Below are 22,274 nucleotides of genomic sequence, written 5' to 3'. Positions count from 1 at the left end.
ATATATAAATGCCTCTGCATATAAATGCAATATTTGCAAGGTCTTTGCACACAACCAGGTTCCAAAAACTGTTAAGTCGAGACTAAATAAATCTTAATGACTGAAAAGAACAAGGTGCAGTAATCACAAGAATGTGCCTGCCCCCGTAAAGGAGGAATGCATGCATGACCCAGTACTGTAAAATACTACACAATGGCACTGAACATCTGAATTAATTTCAGTATATTGCCCTGTATTTGCTGCAAATGCATCTCACCATTTGGAGTAAAAGAAGAAAAGCGCAGTGTGCCATCTTGCTTGTTTGCCATGTGCTCTTTTGCCATAACAAGACTACCTAAATGTCAACTCACCATCCCTGCTCGCTCTTGAATTTGTAGACAGCAGCGAAGATGTGGCAAAGTGCACCTCCAGGCTTAAAGTCCATAAAGCATTTCATCTGAAAGAGATTACATTCAGCATTAGTACAGTGAACAAGTGGTCAGCACAAGCATACTACTACTTTGTGCTATGGTACCAAAGCTCATCTACAGTGATTGTCCAAGTAATGTGAATAGCATTATTTTGAGATGAAAATGAAACCGCACACTGAATGAGTCCAACACACTCGTCAATCAACACAGACCACAATGGGCATCTCTTGAAATCCACACGTTTCTAGGGCAGACCAAGTGCAAGGTGCGTTTCAAGAGCGGTCTGAAAGCAACCCAAGCAGAGCGGGAGTGACCCTCGGTGTCACAAGTATAGCTTCTTTTTTCAACGTAAATCCATCCTTATGCATATTAAAATGAAGATTCTTTTTCAGCTATATGAGAGAAACAATTCCTTCTAGATGTCCTTTATACAAAACTTCTTCAGAACTTAAATGTCAGCACATAGTTTTGCAGAATGCTGGCACTACCATCAGTTCTGGGTGCTTTGCGAAAACAGCTTAACACCGTTCCTGGTGCCATAACCTGACTCCAGAAGGACCACAATTGCCATGTATGTATATAGAAATTACTATCCCATGTATAAAATGCATAAGAGAAATGAGCAGACAAATCGACCACCTTTATTTGTTTCATATTTTGCCCATTCACAGGACACACGTGTGAGTAGTACTGAGAAACTGCCTCCTGCACGAAGTTGTCCCTTCAACTGGGTCACAAGTGCAAACCTCCCTTTATCACTCTATCTCGGTGTGTCTTTACATGCTTTTGATAATGCATTTTTAAAACTGATAAGCTGTAAGCATGATAAAGCCAATAATACAAGTGCATTTCTAAGATGCCTACCTTTCAAAATAAGCAAGGCAGGCAGATAGATAGTCCAGTGGCTATCCCGATCCCTAAGTAAGGCTTAGCAGATGGGAGAAATGAATAAAGGGACCTGAGGGGCTCGACAACCACACGAAGAAACACACAGTGAAGCCAGAAAATGCATATGGGAAATCAATTATATTTGAAATCTATAAATAATAAAGCTCAACCAAATACAGAACTAATATAGCAGTAACGAAGTGTATCCTACTTTGCTCCTGGCATAAATTTTTGGCAGGAATATATCGCCTCTGCTCATCCAGTAAAACGCCGAAGCCCAGTCCACTTGCGCTCGCATTTACCTGAATACCGCACACACTAAAACTCTCTATTGTGGTAGTAATCCTCCAGTGTGAAGTGATAGCCACAGACGCATAGATGCTGGCGCTGACTGGACATAGGCAGCCTGATGCGCTGCAGCTATACCACTCGCATGTTGCCTTGCAGAGGGACACAACATTGCAGCTTGACATGTTGCCGACTGCTAGATTGTTGCCTACAACGTAACAAGGGTGATCCATGGTGCTCACGAAAAGAAAGCTCGAGACCAGCACTGACCGCGCAGCTCGTGTCAACACGGAGAATTTTGTAACACAAGCAGACGACAGTTGCCGTGTGCAGGAAGAGCTTGAGTGTAGTGGTAAATTGTCGTCATGTATCCTCTTTCTGTTGCTTTTTTTTTTTTATAGAAACAAATTGAACAACATTCCGACTGTAACAAACATATGTCATAAAGTTGTAAAAATTATCGATAACGCATCCTGGGTAGCCAATCGAATAGCTCGCCAAACTGACGTCAATTGGCAGGCGGTGGTTGAAAACGGGAGCGGCACCACTGCGATTGGTAGCAAAGCACGTTTTTGAAACCTTATAATAACTTCAAACGCTTTATGCAGAGTGCTTAAATGCATCACTTTATGATCAGAAGGTCCTACCCTAATTATTCAGCACATTTGTACAAAATCGTCAAAATCATTTCAGGGTCTTTTTAAGAGCACTACTGAATCTGCCGATCTACATTTTAATTTTCATGCAAAACAAAAAACAAGGACATCCGATGGTAACTAATGCCATAAAATATAACATATGGTAAACATAAGGTAAACGAGCGAGCTCTGTTCTGTCAGCTCAGTGCGTTGGCACATTGCAACTACAGCTAGTACAAACACAAACTGAAAAACCAAGAAATGCAGAATGAGGCACGGGTCAAGTGTGCATTCTGTTTAGTTTCGTGTTGCACATCTGTCTGGTTTTATGCTAAAGTTCGATGTAGTTACACCTTAAAGGCGCTTATAAGGCATCCGCAGCTATTAGAATGGAACTGCGATAAAGATTACGCTTTCTGTGCGTAACAATCATTTGTGACGGTGCTCATGAGACAGTCACTTTCGCTTGCGAAACTAGATCGCGTTCCTTTTATACGTTTTGGCTGTGTCAGCGAATGAAAATGAATTCGAATGAAAACGCACACCGACGCGCACGGGGCGACATCGGTGGGATTACTCACCGGGAGCCGTGTCAGCGGCGGTTTGCTCACACTTCTCCCGAACGCGTCTTCTTGAAACTGAATCAGCTGAATGACCAAGCTTGACAACCCCTTGTTCGTAGGTGGTTCGGCTTGCGTGTACTGCACCCAGAAAAAGAAAGACAAACATTTGCACGGGCCTAGTGTTATTTGACTTTTTTTTTTTCTGCTGTTCACGATGGAACGCTCCTGGCCCTACGAAGCTGAAAGCATTCAAGCACAACGTAAACTTATATATATAAAGCCAAATATGGCCAGAAACAATATCGCACACCACTCAAGTCGTGGCCCTACTATTAACAATATACTGATAGGTGTGGAGGCTTCGTTCGCCTATCGGGCAGCTGCACTTCTCTGTTTGCCAAGTTTGCAGTAGCTCCCACACTTAGGCCTAATAAAACAAGAAACTCTTAACAGATGCAGGCAGCGAAATCTATTTATTTTCGTGGCCCTCCTTGTGTGCCAGCGTAGACTACGCTTCAAGGATCACTTCCGAGCCGGCGCGCACAGTGCGCACGCTACCGCAGTTGTCAGAACGCAGGGACGCGGTGGTGATCTCGACTCAAACACCGGTTCCCCTATTCTTGTCAAAACAAACTCGTTCCGACAATACACAGGGCATAGAAAGATATGAGCATCGTACCTTTTTGCAGTTTTTGTGGAGCCATTGCCTAACAGCGTCAAACAGCGCGATCGTTTCCGAGGATTCATAAAATTTTAAGTTTGGCCCACCGTCCCTTTTTCTTTGAACGACCGCCATATTTAACAATAATGCTCGATCGGCGATTTCAGGCTTGAGTCGTACTTCAGCCGCGGCTGGTACGTTTCCCGAGGAAGCCGTGATGCCGCAATATGCGTACGGATGCCGTGACAGAGGGATCAAGGCATAATAACACTAACCTTAATTAAAAAGGTAAGAAAATTTAAATAACTTAAAGGTATTAGATAATTTGTTAATATTAAACTCTACATCTTTTGAGTTAATCACTGATTGGCTTGATTATTACTTATTCGGCCGCGTCAAGACAAGACTGTTTCACTACACGTCACTCAAGATGGAGTCTATGTTGCTGGTAAGTCAATTTCAATGCCGAAAGTAAATCTGATTATTTCTGAGTCGTGAACGCTGTGTAAACATTTTCTCTGGTGAACTAAGTCTATAGCTATCTTTTGAAAAATAGTCCACTGCAATCGTTAACTCTTGATAGCCTGTGGCAGGCAAAATTTCGCGTTGCTTTCCCAGCCGGTGTCCTATTGCGTGGCAGCAAAAGCTGTTTCATGTTTTATTGCATGTCTATTAGTCACAGAAGATGTGCTTTTGTCTTCCAGGAACCTACACTGTACACGGTGAAAGCAATCGCCATCCTTGACAACGATGGAAACAGAATTTTGGCCAAGGTACGGTGGTCAACTGCGGGACGTGTTTAGTGTGTTTTTAAAATCTGCAGCACTTCGCTTCGTTTTCTTCAAGGAATGATCATGCTTGTGTGCTCTGTTTATTTCAGTACTATGACAATACCTTTCCGTCAGCGAAGGAGCAAAAAGCATTTGAGAAGAACCTCTTCAACAAGACACATCGGGCAAACGGTAAGACAGGAAGGAAACGTGACAGTTTGTTTAGCTTTTTGTTATTATTTTTACCTTCAAGATTTAATAGTTTCGAATGCCGCTTGTTTCAGCTGAAATCATAATGCTAGATGGACTGACGTGCGTCTACCGGAGTAACGTGGACCTGTTCTTCTACGTAATGGGAAGCAGTCATGAGAATGAGGTGTGTTTTACGTTATCGGCTTTCTTTTGATATTTTGCTTGTATTTCATTATAAGTTTCAGCCAAAAGTAGCGCGACGCGTACTACCACCAAAAATAACACAAAATTTGCTGTTTATGTATAATTGCAGTTAACTTTATTTCTGTATGGGCCAAGCAAATCTGCTTCCTGATTATCATAAAAGTTTTACGTCACCCTGACTTACCTTATTCGTTCAAGTTTTGCTGTCTCCCCCTACCTTTTACGTTTAACCACTGGCTTCTTGGCCACTTCCCAGTGGTGGTTAAGTGCCACAAGTGAAGGAACCAGCAAGCAAACAAACTATTGGGCTAAGAACACTTTTTTTTTTTTCGTTTTATTGCGTCGACAACTTAAGTGTGAAGTAGTACTTACTGAGGTATATTGTAGCAGTATAGTGCATAGCTCAGCTTGTTGTTGCACATGTTTTTGGAAACAATGTGAAGTTGAGGAAAGAGAAGACTTTCTTTATTGCTGTACTCTAGTAAGGTCACTCTCTGTATTAATGGTAGCTGTTATGAAAATTTTATTCCAAAGGAATAAATTCTCTACCTTTCCTGCACTTACTGCTTTTGGGAATTCACATTTCCATATGTGTACCATTTCTGTGAAGTATAAATAGATGTTGGACTACTTTGTTACTTTTATACCGTCTTCTGCTTTGAATTATGTTGAATTCCAATGGCGGAGTCGGAGCAAGTTTTTCTGCTCGTTTCGGAGCAAGTTTGTTCCAATGACAGAGTGAGGGCGGGAGTAAAGTGTTCCATTGAGAGAGTCGGAGTGGATTCAGAGCGGGAGTCACTCCGTGGAGCAGAAAAAGATGCTCCGCCAAAATCGGCGGAGTGGACCGGAACTCTGCGTGACGTATTTCCTTTACCACATTTGTCTGCTGGGAGGCGCCACCGGTCACAACTCGCGAGGAAGCAAAAGCTGCTGCACGCTTGCCAAGATATCCATTCCGCACTTTTGAAACAACAACAGGTGAACGGCGCTGAAGAGACAAGTGACTGGTGCGGTGGTGCTGGGAGCAAACAGCGGAAGGAAATGACAACACGCGAGGCATCCTGGGTAACTCGGAGATAGAAGGTCCGCTTCCGCCTTGCTCCGGCGGCGCAGGTTGTGTTCCACTCACGGATCTGGAGGCGTTGCTCTACGCCAGTGTCGAGTGTTTGCTCGCGGAGTCCGGTGGCTGCTCCAACTCCGCCATTGGAATTCAACATTAATCTGTCTCATGCCACCACTATGGCCAGTATAATTTAAGGACTCCTTGCACTCAATTCTATTCCAATGTTCATGGTCAGCTGATCCTGGTGACGACATGAGCAAGGTGCTGCCCAGACCATTGACAAAGTGTGAAAAAGAATAGCATTCAAGTGGAATTGTTACATTGCCCCAGCCAGTCTTTGTTTCTATTGCATTGTGTCCTTTGATCTTTGTTTGCTTTCACCACTGTTACGTGTCTTTTCTTGTCTTCTCTCCTCTCTTCAACCAGTCTTTCTATTCCTTCCTTCTTATTTGTGGGCAGACATTGTGCACCTTCCACTGGCATTCACCTGCCTTTTTTTTTTTCTCTCTCTTTCCCTCTGTGACTGCCCTATGTCTATATTTGTGCCTAACAAACAAGCACGGCTGTAACTAGATGGCTTTGAAATCTTCACAATAATCAGTGTTGTTTTTCCCCTCCGGCAGCTGATCCTGTGCAGTGCTTTGAACTGCTTGTACGACTCCATCAACCAGATTTTGAGAAAAAACGTGGAAAAGAAAGTTCTTCTAGACAACCTTGACATCATCATGCTTGCTGTTGATGAGATCTGTGACGGCGGGTAAGTTGCAACACTAATTCTAGCTTCATACTGCTACAAATTGAGTTCATACTTAAGAACATGTAAAGCGGAACATAAGTAATCGCGAGAAAGATGAGAAACTAATTATCTCATTTTTCTTCCTTTCAAACGTGAGCGCTGTCCTTTTAAGTGGCAGCCGCTATTTGAAGGAATAATATGAAGCAAACTCCTGTGTGTCAGTACTGACTTGAGAAGAGATCCCGTGTTGTTTTTAGAGCAATGCTGCGAACATTATACAGTTAAATCTAGATATAACGAGGTCGGTAAAATCTGCAATTTGCTTCGTTATATCACCCACTGTGGTTGCTCGGTGGCTATGGTGTTGGGCTGCTGAGCACGAGGTCGTGGGATTGAATCCCAGCAACGGCGGCCACATTTCGATGGGGGGCAAAATGTGAAAACACCCGTGTACTTAGATTCAAGTGCACGTAAAAGAACCCCAGGTGGTCGAAATTTCCGGAGTCCTCCACTACAGCGTGCCTCATAATCAAAAAGTGGTTTTGGCACGTAAAACCCAAAATTTTTTTTTCTTTTCGTTATATCAAAATGTCGTTCTATTGAAATTGAACCTTTTAGTCAAATGAATACAGTCGCCGATCGATTTTTCTTATATGAGAAGGAGCGGCAAAATTTTCCAAATTATTGGGCAATCGAAAAAAGCATAATTAGAAAACAATTTATTTTGATAAATTTGTGAGTCGGCGATGAATGATACGGTTTCATGCCACATATGTCGCCGGTATCTTCTGGGCTGTATGAATTAAGCAAACCCAGCCATGCCTTCGCGTGCACTCCGCCCCCGTGGCTGATAGCGCCGCCCGCACTGGGACGATGCAATCGGGAAAGCACTGGCAGAAGGGAGCGAATGCTTCATCTGCTTCTCGCTCCAGCGGGTTACCGAAACTCAAGACTGCGCAACCTCCGATACCAAATGCGTGGTAAGACAGCTTACATTGTGCTACGCCGTCTGTCTCGGCAGGCCCACTCTTTGCGCACGGGGCAGATTACCTCTTAAACAGGGTGCGAGGCTGCATACGCACTCAGCTGCACTTACAGCCATGCACAGCCATGGCCAAGACACGTGCCAACTTGCCCCAACTCCGCCCCCTGGCACGCGCTTGATCGCATTACGGCGAGCTCGCTCCCCTCCTTCTCTTTCCCTTTGCTTGCACAGGAAGGCGGCACTTGTGAAGCCACCATCTTTCTTGTCTCACCCGCACACACTTTCACTCGCACCTAAAGCACACAGTCTGCAGGGCACGATAGGATCTTACTGCACTTGGACTTTATGTCGAACATGATGCAGCTCTACTTCGGCTGTCGTTCGACTTTCGAGGTGGGTTTACAAGCAGCCACTTGTAATTCAATCGTCTGAACATCTGCGTCGGCGGAAGTCTCCATTCATTGTCTCGGCATTCCTTTTGCGGCGCCAGTGAAATTTCCTTATATTGATATCGCACTCAAACGCACTTTGTTATTTATTTATTTATTTATTTATTTATTTATTTATTTACAGTACCCTCAGGGCCCAAAAGGGCGTTACAGAGGGGGGTGGGTACAATAATAATAAAAAATACATGCTCAAACAATTATTAGTATTAAGGTGATAAATTCAAAAGATAATCAGTTATTGCAGTCTTGAAAGAAGATGCCTCCTCGATGCAGGCGATGGAGGGGGAAAGGCGGTTCCACTTACGATGATAACTAATAACTTACGATGAGATGCGTGGCTTGTGGCAGCAATTATGTCTTTCAGAAAGTACAGACTATTCAGGTACTAAACATATGCTGTTCTATGGGCAAAAGGTTATGAAAAGGTAAATAGTTCCGTTATATCGAGGTTTAACTGTAGTATGATAGCATGATTTTGTGCTTCTATATGTGGAAATTGCAAACGCAACCACCAGGCAGCTAAACTGCGCAGGTATCCGGCCTCTCCACATGTTGAAGATCACGTGGGGAGCGCAAGGGAGCATAACCCTGTGAGGAAAAATGAAAGCACAGCTAAGAGAGAAGGGACAGTGGCACAGATGTTATATGGTTCAAAAGTTCAAAGTGGCTTTAACAGCCCAATTCGCTATTGAAGTGTGCTTACACATGTACACATAACCCCATTATTTGTGGTAGCTGCCTTTAACTACCCACATCTCTCCCCACACTACACCAGTCTGGCTAGAACACCACATTCAGTTCGTGCCAGCATATGGCGAGGTGTTCTCTCATAGGCAGACATCACGGCATGCTACAGTGTTTCATGTTAAACCAGTGACTACTGTTTATACTCTATTAGTTGCTATTAGAATTGTAAAAATTTGTACGATTCATTATTTCCTTGTATTATGTTTTTGGCCCCGTTATATTCTTGCATATGTAGCGTACGTGGCACAGTTTTGCCACTGTAAGTGTTACTGAATTTTTAGTCCATCACATAAGTACTGGAATATGCTTTCAAGTTTTGGGGAAATGCTTGCCTTATGCTAACAAATGCTTCACATGATGCTGAGGGCCTTCCGGTTCCTTCTGAAACATTACTTTTACTAATAACTTACGATGAGATGCGTGGCTTGTGGCAGCAATTATGTCTTTCAGAAAGTACAGACTAGCCTACCAAGTCCTTTAAAGTTCAGTAATAACTACATTTATTTGTCGGTTACAAAATAACCCTGCTGCGAGTTAACACTGCTAGTAGTGTAGCCTCTGGCGTATAAATTGCAGCTTGCATAAGCTGTTTAAGAAAATGCGCGCTGATAATAATGGAACATAATTTGTTACCATGTTATCAATTCCTGTGCATGCTTGTTGAACTCTTTGGCATGAGCCACCTAGATTAAATGTATCTGAAACTTCATATTTACTTTCGTCCATATAAGTATGGTCTTTGTGCGTGTCTTTTCTTTAATCTGTGTGCACCAGTCAAGTTTGTTTATTCTTGCAGTTTTCATTAACCACATACCCTAAGAGAAAAAAATGTTGTTTCTTTTAGCATCATTCTGGAAGCAGACCCCACCTCAATTCTTCAGAAGGTCGCATTGAGAACTGATGACATTCCACTCGGGGAACAAACTGTTGCACAGGTTAGTAGGTACTCATTATTTGCATTAAGAATTGAAAGCAATGTGAATATCCAATTAAGAAAGCATATGTGCACATGCTTGGGTGGAAATTCTGTGCCAATTAAGCCATTTCGATGCTCCCGCATATTGATGTGTCAAATTGTGCCGAAAGAGGAAAAATGACCGAAATTGCACCACGCTGTGCGAGATTGCCAGCTTTGGCTTTGGCAAGCACCAGCACTGTACTGTACAGTGCATTGTGTCATTGGTCTCAGGGTGCATGCAAAGATAACTTTCATATTCTGTTTGCCAGTGGATACGTACAGCCGTACCCAATTAAGGCCCCTGAATAAGCATAAAGGCATCAATATTCTTTTATCTTGCCACCTGAGCCGCGAACAAGGGCAGGCCAGGAGGTCTTGGGCTAATTCGCGTATCTCTTTTGGTGGAGCCGAGTCGCATTGTTGTGCTGGCACCGTTCCCACGGAAACGTAGTGCCTTTCGTTTTTTTTTTTTTTTTTTTTTTTTACTCGCACCAAGGTCACAACAGTTGCAGCGCATTGCTGTGCAGCAGGATCGAAAATTGCAAACTGAGATGGCAGGCGGACTCAAAAAAGGAGAGGCCAGGAAACTCTAGCTCATTCAGGTGGCTTACACCCAATTGCGCAGTGTAAACTTCAAATGTTTAGCTGCTTCTAGCGAGTCGATTAAGTGGCAAAGCAAAATCTTGGTTTGAGTTTGTACTGTCACATCACTTATGAATGTGAAACAAAAAAATACACTACCGTGTGCACTCACCCTAGCTTCTGCACAAATTATGTTGCAAGAACACCTGCAGTCACTTCACCAGCACTTAATACAAACTAGTGTGAGAAATGCCTTTGGGCAGCTCTTCAAGCAAGGTTTTGTAAGGTTTTGTGAATTGTATTACCAAACCTAAATATAATAATGCGCTAAATTAAAATGTACATGCTCCAGACAAATCTTTGTTTGCTCTGATCTGTTCGAGAATGAAATTTTATCTGCGCCAAAAATTGCCATCCTTCTCTGCTCATCTTCGCATGCTTTCCCTGGCACCCACAGCAAACGGCGTGTTCATTCACGCTGTTTAATTCATTCATTCATTAATTTATTCATTTAATATTCATGTGCAGTGTTATGGTGCATGAATATTAAACAGAACCTCATGCCGACAGAAAAAATTCACCTCGAGTGTTCATACGATTGGTTTTACAATACAATGGCCCACCTGTGCGCCAGTCTGGGCCGGTCATCAATGGAAAGACCGCTGCCCCAGACTGCCGCAAAATCGTAATTTGTCTGCTCTACTCTGCTTCAGAATGAAATATTATTTGCTCCAAAAATTACTACAAAATGACTTTGGGCATTCCCACCCTTGCAGTGGTGATGAACATGTACCGACTCAATATTTTGTCTTGGTTTTCAGGTGTTCCAATCTGCGAAGGAGCAACTGAAGTGGTCACTACTGAAGTAAATTTGTCTCGTTTTCCTTTCACACTGTACATTTACAAACAGAAGCTGCGTGTATAATAAATTTTTTCATGGAAAGAATATGAAGTCCTTTTAATGGATGCATTAGTGGCAGTGTGCTACGAGGTCATACAATTAACCTTTAGCCACAGTTGCAGTGCTTTGTCCAGAGGGATGAACGTCAAGACATTCGTACTACGTATTTGGATTACGGCACAATATAAATAACACCACGAGCCCCTCAGCCCACAGTGCAGCATTGATGGATGCTGAACTCAAAAATTAAAATAGGACACATTCCAAAATCTCTTGTAAACAAGCTGCTCTGCTTAACGTGAGAGAGCCCAAATGCCATTGCAATCTGTGAAGGTGAAAGACCAGCAAAGCTGGGGACGTATTCTGAAACGATTCATTTCGGCGATACTATCGTCATCAAGCACGTGCCGATTGGCTGTTTGAGCAAAATCTGATGACTTTGTGCTCAACCAGGCAATCAGCGTGTGCCGATGGCGAAGGCATGGCCGAGGCAATAGTATCACGGAAAGCCCCCGTTTAGCACACGACTCAGAGGCGACACAGAATTTTGAATAAAAGTACAGACACATTTATTGTCCTGATCGGTGGTCATTGTGATGATAGGTATGCACACACATTCTCGTATCGCCTGTTATTAAATGCGTAAGCATTTCTGTGCCTGCCCAACAAGAAATTTGTCAGTCACATAAGGCAATGAATGGCTCATACCCCCTTGATCAATGGCTCACCCCCGTAAGCAAGCAAAAAAAATTATCTGATTATCTACCAGAGAGTATATTTATCTAGAAACTGGTACCTATTGATAACTAATCTACTGAAAATGCATATCCAAGTGATGAGACGTACAAGCTCTTGTATAGAATGCAGCAATTTTGCACCAAATTCGGGAGCTGCTGAGGTTTTGCACACGTAGATTTGTTGACAAACAAAAAAATCCTTGGAACCCTAGCCATAAACAGCTTTGCTATAAAAAAAACATAGAACTTGTTTACGCTTATTTCTGGTCATAGAAGGTACAGAGCTCAGCAATTCAAATGCTGTACTCGGAGTGCGTGGCTGCTGGCACTTTTTGTGCCACCGGTTTGCTCTGGGGACACCAATGTGACGCATTTTGGTACATAATAAAAGCGAGAGCCTTTGTGATGCATTTTGTCTGTAGTATTTGGCACCCTCAGTATTGCACAGTGCTCACCGGCGGCACAAAGAGCGCCGGCTGCCATGTGCTCAGAGTATCGCATTTTAATCACTGAGCACTCTACGTTCCTACAAACAAAAAAATGTATTTTTAGTTAATTCTAAGGTGTATAATAATTGAGTTGCTTAGTATTTTGGTTTCCTAAACTATGTGCAACTGAAAACATGATCCAGCATACCAAGAATGCTAATATGAGCTTTGCATTAACTTTCCTACACTTAATTCAGTGATTCGAGGTGTTATGTGTCAAAAATGACACCTCCTGATTTGTTCACAGCCAAGCCACTATATGCCCCTTCCCCACCCCACCCTCATTAAGCGCATTCAAATCTCGCAATGTAGTTGCACATGACACAAAAATACCTTCATTGCAAGTTACTCTGCATTTTCTGGCATGGGTAGCTGAATTTTCCCATACATTTCATTTTTGTAAAGCTCTGCTGAAGTATGTGTTGGTCATTGTGAATGACCTTAAGGCACAAAGCTTTTATGCGAAAACTACCGTATTTACTCGAAAACAGGTTGAACCTGAATATAGGTTGATTCCTATTTATTGAACCTGCCGAGAAATAAAAAAAAAATTACAATTAGAATATTGGTCGAATGGTATGGTAGTAGCTCGGCTACTGAATCTCGCTGGTCGATGCCCCAAGCTGTATCCCTGTCGGAACTGCCACAGAAGTCATTGTCCTTGCGGTCGAGTGCGTTAGATATGCAGCATTCTTTAAAAGACAATCTAGGTACTCTCCAGACTGGCTTTACAACGGGCACGACGGAGGAACGCAGCTTGCTCGGTACTTTTGCTAGCTTTATTCACAATATAGGCAGAGATTCCTTGGTCACGAATATAGTTCGAAAGCTCATTTAAGGTAACACATAAAACAAAAAAGAAGTCGACCTACATTCGAATAAACGCGGTAGTTTAAAGCTTGAAAGGTATCAGTGAAGAGGACCCACTGAAAGCTACAATGAGCAAGAGGGAACGAATTTATGGGTCACAGTAAATCTTTTTGCACATTCCAAGCATTTAAAGAATGGCAGTAGGCGGTTCTTGTCTACTGACTGTACACATGCCCTGCTTAGCAGATTACAAAGTCTAAGGTGGTATGAGCTCGCAAAAATTGATGCATGCTGCCACTTCAGCACCCGATTTGTCCTGAGCGACTTGTTGCCAAATTTGCATGAGCCGAGTATACGTTGCAACATAAAATTTGTGCCCAATTACAGCTAGAAAAGAATTTTAATCACTTAAGTCAACCGCAGTGACAAAATATACACTGCTACTTGCCAAATTAAATCATCATTTGTGGCCATAAAGTCGGAAACAGCCAGCTCTGCATCAAAAAGCATCAAAAACAGTTGAGTAGTGGTGACATTTTATTTTATTTTTCTGGGAAAATGGCCTACAACAATAATAAAAGGCCCACTGATATGCACTACAATTCACTTTTAGCATTGCTACTTCCTTGACTGTTTATTGCACACACATGTAAGTAATGAGTGATGAAGACTGCACATTAAGACATCTCTCCTGAATTTCAATGTTTTTACAAACGTGCACTCTGCTGGAGCCTGACTGGAAGCACATTTCAGTGGGAACACTCTGCACAGTCGTTGTGCCCCAAAATTATAAAAACTTCACAAATCTTTTGTAACTACACACTGTATATCCTGTGTAGCTGCTACGCATGGGTAGGACTTGCGTTACTGAAGCTTCGTAGCGAGAGCTTGCACTCCACTTTCTCAAACCTCTAAAAATAAAACAAGAACAATCTTTGTAATAGCAGTGTGTTCTCAAAATTACTCAATCCTGCTTATTTCCCGACCGGGGAATTGCCAAAATCATTACCAAAGCAACAGCAACAATTCAGCAAGAAAACTTCACTGTGCAAATAGGTGTTCTAGATACAACACCGCAACATATCAGTATTTTATAAGGAGTCTACATTCCACTTCTAATAAATGTTGTACAGAAGGTGACGCTACAAGACATGCCCGTATTCTCAAGATGGCATTTGATGCACTAACGTTAAGGGGCACACAGTGTAGGGACCACGTGCATTCACGTTACCATACTGCTGTAGCTTCCGTTCCAGTGCTGCATTTTTGTGAAAGAATAACAGAAATTGTAAGCTTGGGGTGCTAAGATTAGCATTCACAATGACAACTTCCTGCCTCGCTTGCAGTTTTCGATGACTCGATGTCTGTCAAGATATCGCGACGCAGTGGAAACAGCATTCGCCGAAATCGCCGTTTCTAGTGCAGCGCACTTGATTTGCACGCATTCTTAACACAGCAAAAATATATCTTTTAGCTCACTACGGTATGTTTCCTAGTTTAAGATTACAAGTGTGGCCACGAAATTTTAATTTACCAAATCCAGTTCCACCACTCCAACCAAATAGTAAAGCACATAGGAAGTGATTGTTCTACAACACAAGCTAGTCGTAAAGCTAACCATGTTCCAACACATACACGCTAATATTCTGGGTACAAGAAACAACTAGCATAAGAAAGTCGGCTGCGGAATGAAACACGGAGCAAAGCTCTGGGGAGTAAGCTACCCCCCTTAAAAGGACACCACGGATAAATATCAAATTAAGCCGGTTGTTAGATAACATGCACCAATATCAGTAATAACAAATAAGTCATCTTTGCCAAGAATATGTTTCACATACAAGAAAATGGCAAAAATTTTAAAAATCAGTCAGTTGGCCGCTTTCTGTGCCCCTATTGACTAAGGCTAAGCAACCGCCAACCGTTAAATTACACACACATTATGTATTTAGCACAATTCTAAACAGCAGCACAAGGCTTGGAATTGCGAAACTCTCGTATTCTTGCAAACACGGTAATCTGTCTACATCTCTAGCTTGGCTTGGCATTTGTCTCAAGTGTCTATTCAACAGCTTATTGCAAACCATGTCGGGTCTAACACATTAGCTACAGATATTTTGCAAGAGCGCCAGAAGTAAGGGCTACTAAGCGAGGCTGCAGAAGCACAGGGATATTAGTGTAGAAAATGGAATTAAAGATGTAAGCTTCATGGTCTCTGGTCTCAATAGCTCAGACTACGAACAAGCCGGTTAACTGATTAAATAAGCAGGTGCTCAAAAATATTGTGACAGAATCATGGGTGCCATACAACAGTCTCAAAACTTAAAACCACATGCCATTCTCCGTAACCATATTACCAGTTGGTGACTTCCCAAATAACTAAACATGCTCAATGGTAACATTAGCTCGGCTCTGTAAGTATAAAAAATTATTTGTTACCAAAACTGTGCCAGTAAATGCTGTTGTCACGAGGGAGGAAGACAGCCCAGTGACAAGACGTACAGTTGTGCAACAAAAGTTTACAGGACACACATTTTGAAAGAAAAAGGCGAATTTCTGCAAAGCCCAGGGCCGTATTCTCGGCCAATCATTTTCCGAGATACTTTCACTTTTGCGAGACTTCAGGTCACTGGTGCCAGACAGACCGGCATCTACAAGCGACAGTGTTACTGGCACAATGCAGGGCACTCTAGTCTCAGTACAGTTGGCTGTAATCAGCAAACACATGCAACACTAACCACATGAAATCTCGAGAGTAAAAGTATCCCCCAAAGTGGATCACCTGAGAATACCGCCCCTGGCATGCAGCCTTTCGTTCAAAGTTTTGGTTCACATTTGTTGTGGAACCTGTGTCCTGTAAACTTTTGCGGCCAACTGTACACTCAACTAGTCGTCTACATGTAGCTTATTGAAGGTTTAAGGCCTTCCAGAGAATATCTGGTAGTGTTCAATGTTTAAAATACTTATTGCACAGCGAGAGGGCCATGCCAAACAAAGCAACACACAAGTGTTGATGTTCATACGAAATGCTTTCATATTTTTTTTGTTGCAAGATAGATATCTATGGCATCACATAACATTGACTGTCAAATACAATGGCTTTAACATAGCACAGAACTAATGCAGACATACTTTGAGTAAAAATATGAAAAGACAAGTTTCCCCCAAAGGTGAAGAGCCACAACAGCTTGTAAATAAAGAAAAACAGTGAATATTGAGATAAAAGGCATACATATGTGATTTCCAAGTACAAAATAGTAAAAGGAGGCATGTGCATAATAAATGATGCAGTACTTACGAAGCAAAAACATGTACACACAAGTCACCACAAAGTTCCACAAAAGTCTGTGCACTGATATTTTTTTAGAGAATTTTGACAGATAGACAACTGCAAATCACAACATCCATGGGAAGACAATGCTAATATGCATAATAAAAAGTCCTAACAGGCTTTTATTTATGCAGTAAACTGATAAGTACAGTGGTGAAATTAACCACATGCTATGCAGTATTTCAATTCGTAAATAAACAGGGCACATAATGCTGTCTGACATGTCGCAGAACAGTTAACTACGGCCACTTCCAAATGATCAAATGTTGTAACAGTAACGTGATCAAATCTGGGATCACTTCTGCTTCTGCTTTAGTTTCTTATCACCATCTAGTTATCACCATCTTATCACCAACTTACCACCATCTAGAACTAGAATCGTTTTCCAGCAATTTAGTATGCGCAATATTACTTACGCCGTATTTTGTAACGGCTAAAAACGACAATGAATGCAAAACAATTTGAATGGCACACCACCAATACTGAAGGATGCTCAAACTGCACTGGTAAGATTTTGCTTCGACATCTTGTCGCCACCAACAGTGTGATCAATGCATGCTGAGTGACCAATGCTGGCTCTAGTGAAATGACAGGGGAGCGAAATGTTCATCAATGTGATTCTCGAGATAGGTGGTGGGCAGTGTGATGTCAAACAGGCAATTGCAGACTGGGCAGGGCTGCTGCTTATGAACATCCCTCATGTGTTTCTCCAGGTCCCACACCTCTTCGGTACACAGGACACAAATCTCTGTTGCAGGCCTTGAGAGAAAACAAAACACAATATGGGGTTTGACTTGTAGTCGAATCAACACAAAATCGCATCCAGGTTTGACTGTATTGCTAATCCATTCCTTTTGTCATTAGCTTCCATGTGAAACCATGCAATGTTCTTGCTATGATATGATATGATCACATTTCGTACGATTTCTCGACACCAACGTTAGCAAACGAAAACACAAGAAAATGACCCAACACAGTTATACTTCTTTAGCACAAGCTGATACATTCCCAAAAACAACAATCTTTCAGCAGCAATGTTCAGCAATAAACCAAACGGCAATCGTGTGACACGTTTTTCAGCTGTTAGATCCCACAAACACATGAAAAAGGTGCGAAGCATGTGTGATCAAAGACAGCAGCTGCCTGCCGCAGTAGCTTCCCCGCAGTACTCGCCTACCTGTATCTCATGAAAATGCCGATGTGCACTCAGTTTCCTATTCCGACGCCAGCATATCTCCTTGCGGATCGTCGCACGCCGCATTCACAGCTGTCATCACCAACCATATTGAGATAAGCACCTTCGCCTATCTGTATCTCTGTGTGCGTGGCGTAGTGCTAGCGGAAGCATGCTGCACGCTTTTAGAGACGATAACTCAAATGAGCCACTGTTCCCAGCTACAGGCGGCACGATGTGAACGTCATGTTTCACTCTAGTGGCACAATAGTAGAATGACGACATACATCTCGGGCCAGTCGGTCCCCGCCTGCGCGACATGTGTTAGCGTCTCGCGCCGCAAACAATTCACTCCTAGGGGTCACGTCAAAACTTTCTGGCAAAATGCCCCACTTGGAGAAGCTGCTGACACAGGTCAAATTTGAGAAGCACTAATGTGGGCTTGCCGGAGCCGCACAAAAAGAAGGCCAACTTGTGTCTCCTGCCTCAACATTTCACGCAACACTTTGCATTAAGATGTCAACTATAATTGAGTATGCCAAGTTTTTCTGTGACTTGATTGTATGTTCTCCCGGTTAGTAAGCTTTTTCTCATTTTTTTCCCCAAAATGTACGAACGACGTTCTACTGCATATGCAGTAGAACCTCGCAGTATACAACGAGGCACTGCAGGCCTTTAATTATAGTTGTGCAAAAAATTGTCAATAAAATTAAATTTTTAATCATGGTTTCTTAGCATTAAGCACAGTGAAAAGATCAATGCCACTAAGCTTCATCACATTTTCTGAGCGCACAAATTTTCATGCCTATAACACTGCATCACTGAAGTTTCAGGCAGTGAGTGCATTAATTGTACAGACAAGTGAAAAATACTTACTCTGTACTGGTTGTCTGGGTAGACTCGCTGTTTGCATCAGGCATCTCAATTGCCACATACGCACTGTCAAGGTCTGCAGTTGCTTCCTCTTCTAGCAAATAAAGAAAATGGAGATGGCACAAGAGAAAATCAAAAAATGAAAAATTGCTGAACATGGCAGTGCCTTTCCACAGACCATTTCAAATAAACATAATATCTACAGTTTGTAGACAATTGCCTTTCAAAGCTACAATGTAATAGACATAGGGCATCACATGCTCCCTGTGACAGTTCTTGGCACAGGCAGCTCAGCTGATGCAATAACTCTGATGGTGAATGTTGGGCTAAACTTCAATCTGTCAATAATAATTGTCACAATAATTCATTCTCTACTAAAACAGCAAGTAAAAAGCAGTTTTAGCTTTATTATTACAGAAAAACATGTATTGTTTAACTATGAGAACTTGCTATTGCATGTACAATTATATGAAACGTAAACAGTATCAGCAGGCCGCTAAAATTTAAGGACAGATGACAAGATTCACGCTTGCTTTGGAACAGTTTGTCATCTGTTCTTGCTTTTCTTCACTTGCTTGTGCATTATAGGTGAGTAAACTTTACTGGGAGATGTAATATTCGTGAATGGAAATATTATATGAAGATTTTACTTTAAGAACACATTATTTGTGTAGCCATATCCACGTTTTAGACGAAGCCTCTCACAATACCAGCCAACACAAGCCTCGCATACACATATACCCTCATTCCCATGACGGCACAGTGCCCCTTAGGAAACTCTCATCGATGGTGGCGCCAGATCTCCCTCTAGGTATTATAGCGAGAAACTCTATGTCGCCCACTCTCTATTGAAAGCGTGCACCTCCCAATCTTGGAGGATATAGAGTGGGCCACTAGAAGCCAAGCCAGAGGAAAATCCAACATGGCGGCCCCTAAGACTGCGTAGTGTAGCTCAGAATGAGCAATGTGGCCGAAAAATTCTAACGTTGGGGCCGTGATTTGTCTGAAAAATCGGTCAAAAAAATGCATTAGCTCTATGAGAATCCTGACAGTGTATTTATGAAGTCCCAAATAGCCATCAAGTCCGAAAAATCAGTCAGCGACTGTCTTTCGTATTGCATCACTGCACTATAAGCGGTATGCGTACATACCGAGTTTACGGGAAGATAAACCGGAGTGAGTAAAGACCGCATTATATCCAGTCCTGCACTATAAACGGTTACATTCTAAGTGGTCTGAGCTGCATGTCATATTCTGCAATGTGAAAATACAACACTTAATTTTACATCCAAGAGACAATATGTAGAAGTCCTTAAACAGCTTTCCCACATAGCTAACTTTCCCTAACCAAGATGGCCGCATTCCTGCTATTAGCGATACTAAAGCTGAGACACACGTTTTGAAACCTTAGACGGCTTGGAGAACGGACGGTGGCAGGAATGATGACAGTGACTTGTATGTTCGTGATTCTAGCCCAAGGTCCGCCACCTAGGTTACATCAATGAAGGTGTGTAGAGAAGCACACTTGCAGTTTTGACACATTGTCTATTACATGGCACATACTTTATATATTTCTTTCATATGTAACGCACTACGTTTTTGGCTGTGAACGCAGACAGCAAGAGAAGTCCCTCTAGCCTTTGCAGCTTTGCCCGCTATGTATGAAACGGAGTACAGTAACAGCAGGGCTACGACAGACTCCATACTAAGTCACTCTCGACAGATTTTGACTGTTTGCCATATTTTGTGTATAGCTTAAGCACTGAAGCACTTCTGCATTCCAGAAAATGACCAACAAAGCTACCATCAACCAGCACCATACCAGATGTTCCAGGAATTGGTTGCACAGTGGCTCCAACTTGTGCTGCACTGTCTGTAGTCGTGGTCCCATCCGTCTGCGCGGCTGCGTCTTGCAGGCACAGGTCTCTGTGGGTTGTTGTCGGCCCACCAAATCCGTAAGGTGGCAATCCGCACGGCAAGTTCCAGCCATGCCTGCTACTTTGCGTGGCCAGTCGGCTACTCCTGGACAGCGGTGATGCTCGAGGAGTCCTCCTCCAAGCCGGTGCAGTGACCTTGCGTGACTTGGTACATGCCGGAGTGACGTCACCATGCTGGCTGTCGAAGATCACGGAAAGGTTTGTTGTCTTGGGCCGAGCACCAATGTGAAAAGATGAGTCTGCCATTGCAACGCCAGAGGTCTTGGTGGCAGAGACACCCATTGTGGGAGGGCACTCCTGGCAGGTCAGATTCGAAGTGCCAGGAAGGCTGCAGGACAGGTCCACCAGGGTTGGAAAACGTGCCATGTCAACCTCTTTCAACTGAAAAAAAAAGAATATATATATAATACAAGACAAGTTCCCCTACAATTACCACCACACAGGCAGACATATTAAATTTTTACACAAATACAGCTGATTTGCAAGCATTAAAATGGGTGTACAGTTACAAAGTGTGTCAATCCAAACTCATTATACGTAAAAGCAAGAACATGCTCATATTTCAACTCGACATGATCCCAGATTTCAATTTGAACAGGAACACTTGACCTTAGCTGCTGCTTATGATTCTTCTTCAAGCAAAGCCTGCTCTTGTGTTACGGCCACAGCCCCCTTTGGACTTCATTCAATAAAAAAAATTAGAAAAAAAAAGTTCCACCAAAAGGCATTAGCATTGACACCTGCATCAGAAGCAAATTTCAGCAACAATAAAAACTGAAGAACATTATATAAAGGTATGTCAAGTTGTCAGTAGTTTCACAGTCTGTGGAGTAATTGCAGAGCAGTATGCTGTGTCAGCATGTAGGCATAAAAGAAGTAAAAAGCAGAGGTCTTGCATTTGTAAATATGATAGCCAATACGGCTAAAGTGGAGGAGAGCTCTAGAACATTTACTGATGTAGTTTTGAAAAATATGACATATAACAGTTATTACCTCAGCAATGGCTGGCACACTGACCGAAACCTTCTTTGTCGCAAGTTCCTTAGGCGCAGCTGCGGCTACTCTGCAAGATGTGATCTCTGAAATGCAGCAAAGGGATTACATCAACACCAAGTTGCCTGCAGTAGGGACAAAGGTGGGCACAACACATGGAGGCAAGGAAAAACCATGAGGAGCAAGCAGTTGGCATTGATGCAATTGCACTGCGCAGAGCGTGTTAAAAGCCAACTGCAACAAAATTTTGGATCCCATGAAAAGCCCGGTTCCGCGCAGTATATAGCACACATAGAGTAGCCTCAATGCAAAGTTTTCCTTTTGAAATACAAGTATAAATGTGTGGTGAAAAATTTGGAAGAATAATACCTATTTATAGCGAAACTAAACAAGGCACAAACAAAAATGAACATGCCATTACTGCTCACCAAAAATTATGCAGAACACGGCATGTTGACAACCAGCACAGCAGCGCCTCACCACAAGCTCTAAGACCAGGCGGCACCCGCAGCGGACTAAAAGCCTCGAAACAATCTAGGATTTGTATCATATCCTCTAACAAGCAGGTGTCCACATTATGCTTAGGTCTCTCATTTAACGGCTGTTAATAAGAAAATTACACAATTACCAGCCCCACAGATTTCTCAAGATTGTATCGCTAATACATACTACTCATTTATAACCAGCTTAGCCAACGTGAGATATTGTTGCAGTTGGCCTTTACACTGACTGCACAAAAGATTAACAGAATCAGTGTTTGTGTAACCGATGTGGCAGCAGTCAACTGCAATGTACCTGTGCTCCTCAAAGTTTTGCACTCGCACAATGAAAATTATCGCATTTACTCGATTCTAAAGAGCACTTCTTTTTTTCAAGAAATATTTGCTGAGAAATAAATG

The 22,274-nt window shown here is 42.5% G+C and overlaps 3 protein-coding genes across 7 annotated transcripts in view; 1 reads left to right on the top strand and 2 right to left on the bottom strand.

Annotated features, from left to right (window-relative positions):
* mor (SWI/SNF- related protein mor) overlaps window positions 1-3,614 on the bottom strand; it is a 73,128-nt gene extending 69,514 nt beyond the window's left edge. For all 5 annotated transcript variants that reach the window (XM_075693276.1, XM_075693277.1, XM_075693278.1 and 2 more), the window contains exons 1-3: window positions 3,467-3,614; window positions 2,806-2,925; window positions 351-436 (exon numbers count right to left, since the gene is read on the bottom strand). In XM_075693276.1, the coding sequence (XP_075549391.1) occupies window positions 351-436; window positions 2,806-2,925; window positions 3,467-3,583 (323 nt within the window). In that variant the 5' untranslated portion in view covers window positions 3,584-3,614. The remainder of the gene's footprint in view (window positions 1-350; window positions 437-2,805; window positions 2,926-3,466) is intronic.
* A 194-nt stretch (window positions 3,615-3,808) lies between these two features.
* zetaCOP (COPI coat complex subunit zeta) lies at window positions 3,809-11,080 on the top strand. The gene is made up of 7 exons (XM_075693283.1): window positions 3,809-3,896; window positions 4,153-4,221; window positions 4,329-4,410; window positions 4,503-4,594; window positions 6,301-6,434; window positions 9,439-9,529; window positions 10,956-11,080. Exons 1-7 carry the CDS (start codon window positions 3,879-3,881, stop codon window positions 11,001-11,003), a joined length of 534 nt encoding a protein of 177 aa, XP_075549398.1. The 5' UTR covers window positions 3,809-3,878; the 3' UTR covers window positions 11,004-11,080.
* A 2,514-nt stretch (window positions 11,081-13,594) lies between these two features.
* Window positions 13,595-22,274, bottom strand: part of LOC142583031 (uncharacterized) — a 42,883-nt gene continuing 34,203 nt past the window's right edge. Inside the window, exons 11-14 of the mRNA XM_075693274.1 lie at window positions 21,376-21,461; window positions 20,268-20,763; window positions 18,449-18,539; window positions 13,595-17,157 (exon numbers count right to left, since the gene is read on the bottom strand). Coding sequence (XP_075549389.1) covers window positions 16,977-17,157; window positions 18,449-18,539; window positions 20,268-20,763; window positions 21,376-21,461 — 854 coding nt within the window. The 3' untranslated portion in view covers window positions 13,595-16,976. The remainder of the gene's footprint in view (window positions 17,158-18,448; window positions 18,540-20,267; window positions 20,764-21,375; window positions 21,462-22,274) is intronic.

This window comes from Dermacentor variabilis, chromosome 5 (assembly GCF_050947875.1).
Source record: "Dermacentor variabilis isolate Ectoservices chromosome 5, ASM5094787v1, whole genome shotgun sequence".
Taxonomy (NCBI): domain Eukaryota; kingdom Metazoa; phylum Arthropoda; class Arachnida; order Ixodida; family Ixodidae; genus Dermacentor; species Dermacentor variabilis.
This window is presented reverse-complemented; position numbering and strand designations above follow the sequence as displayed.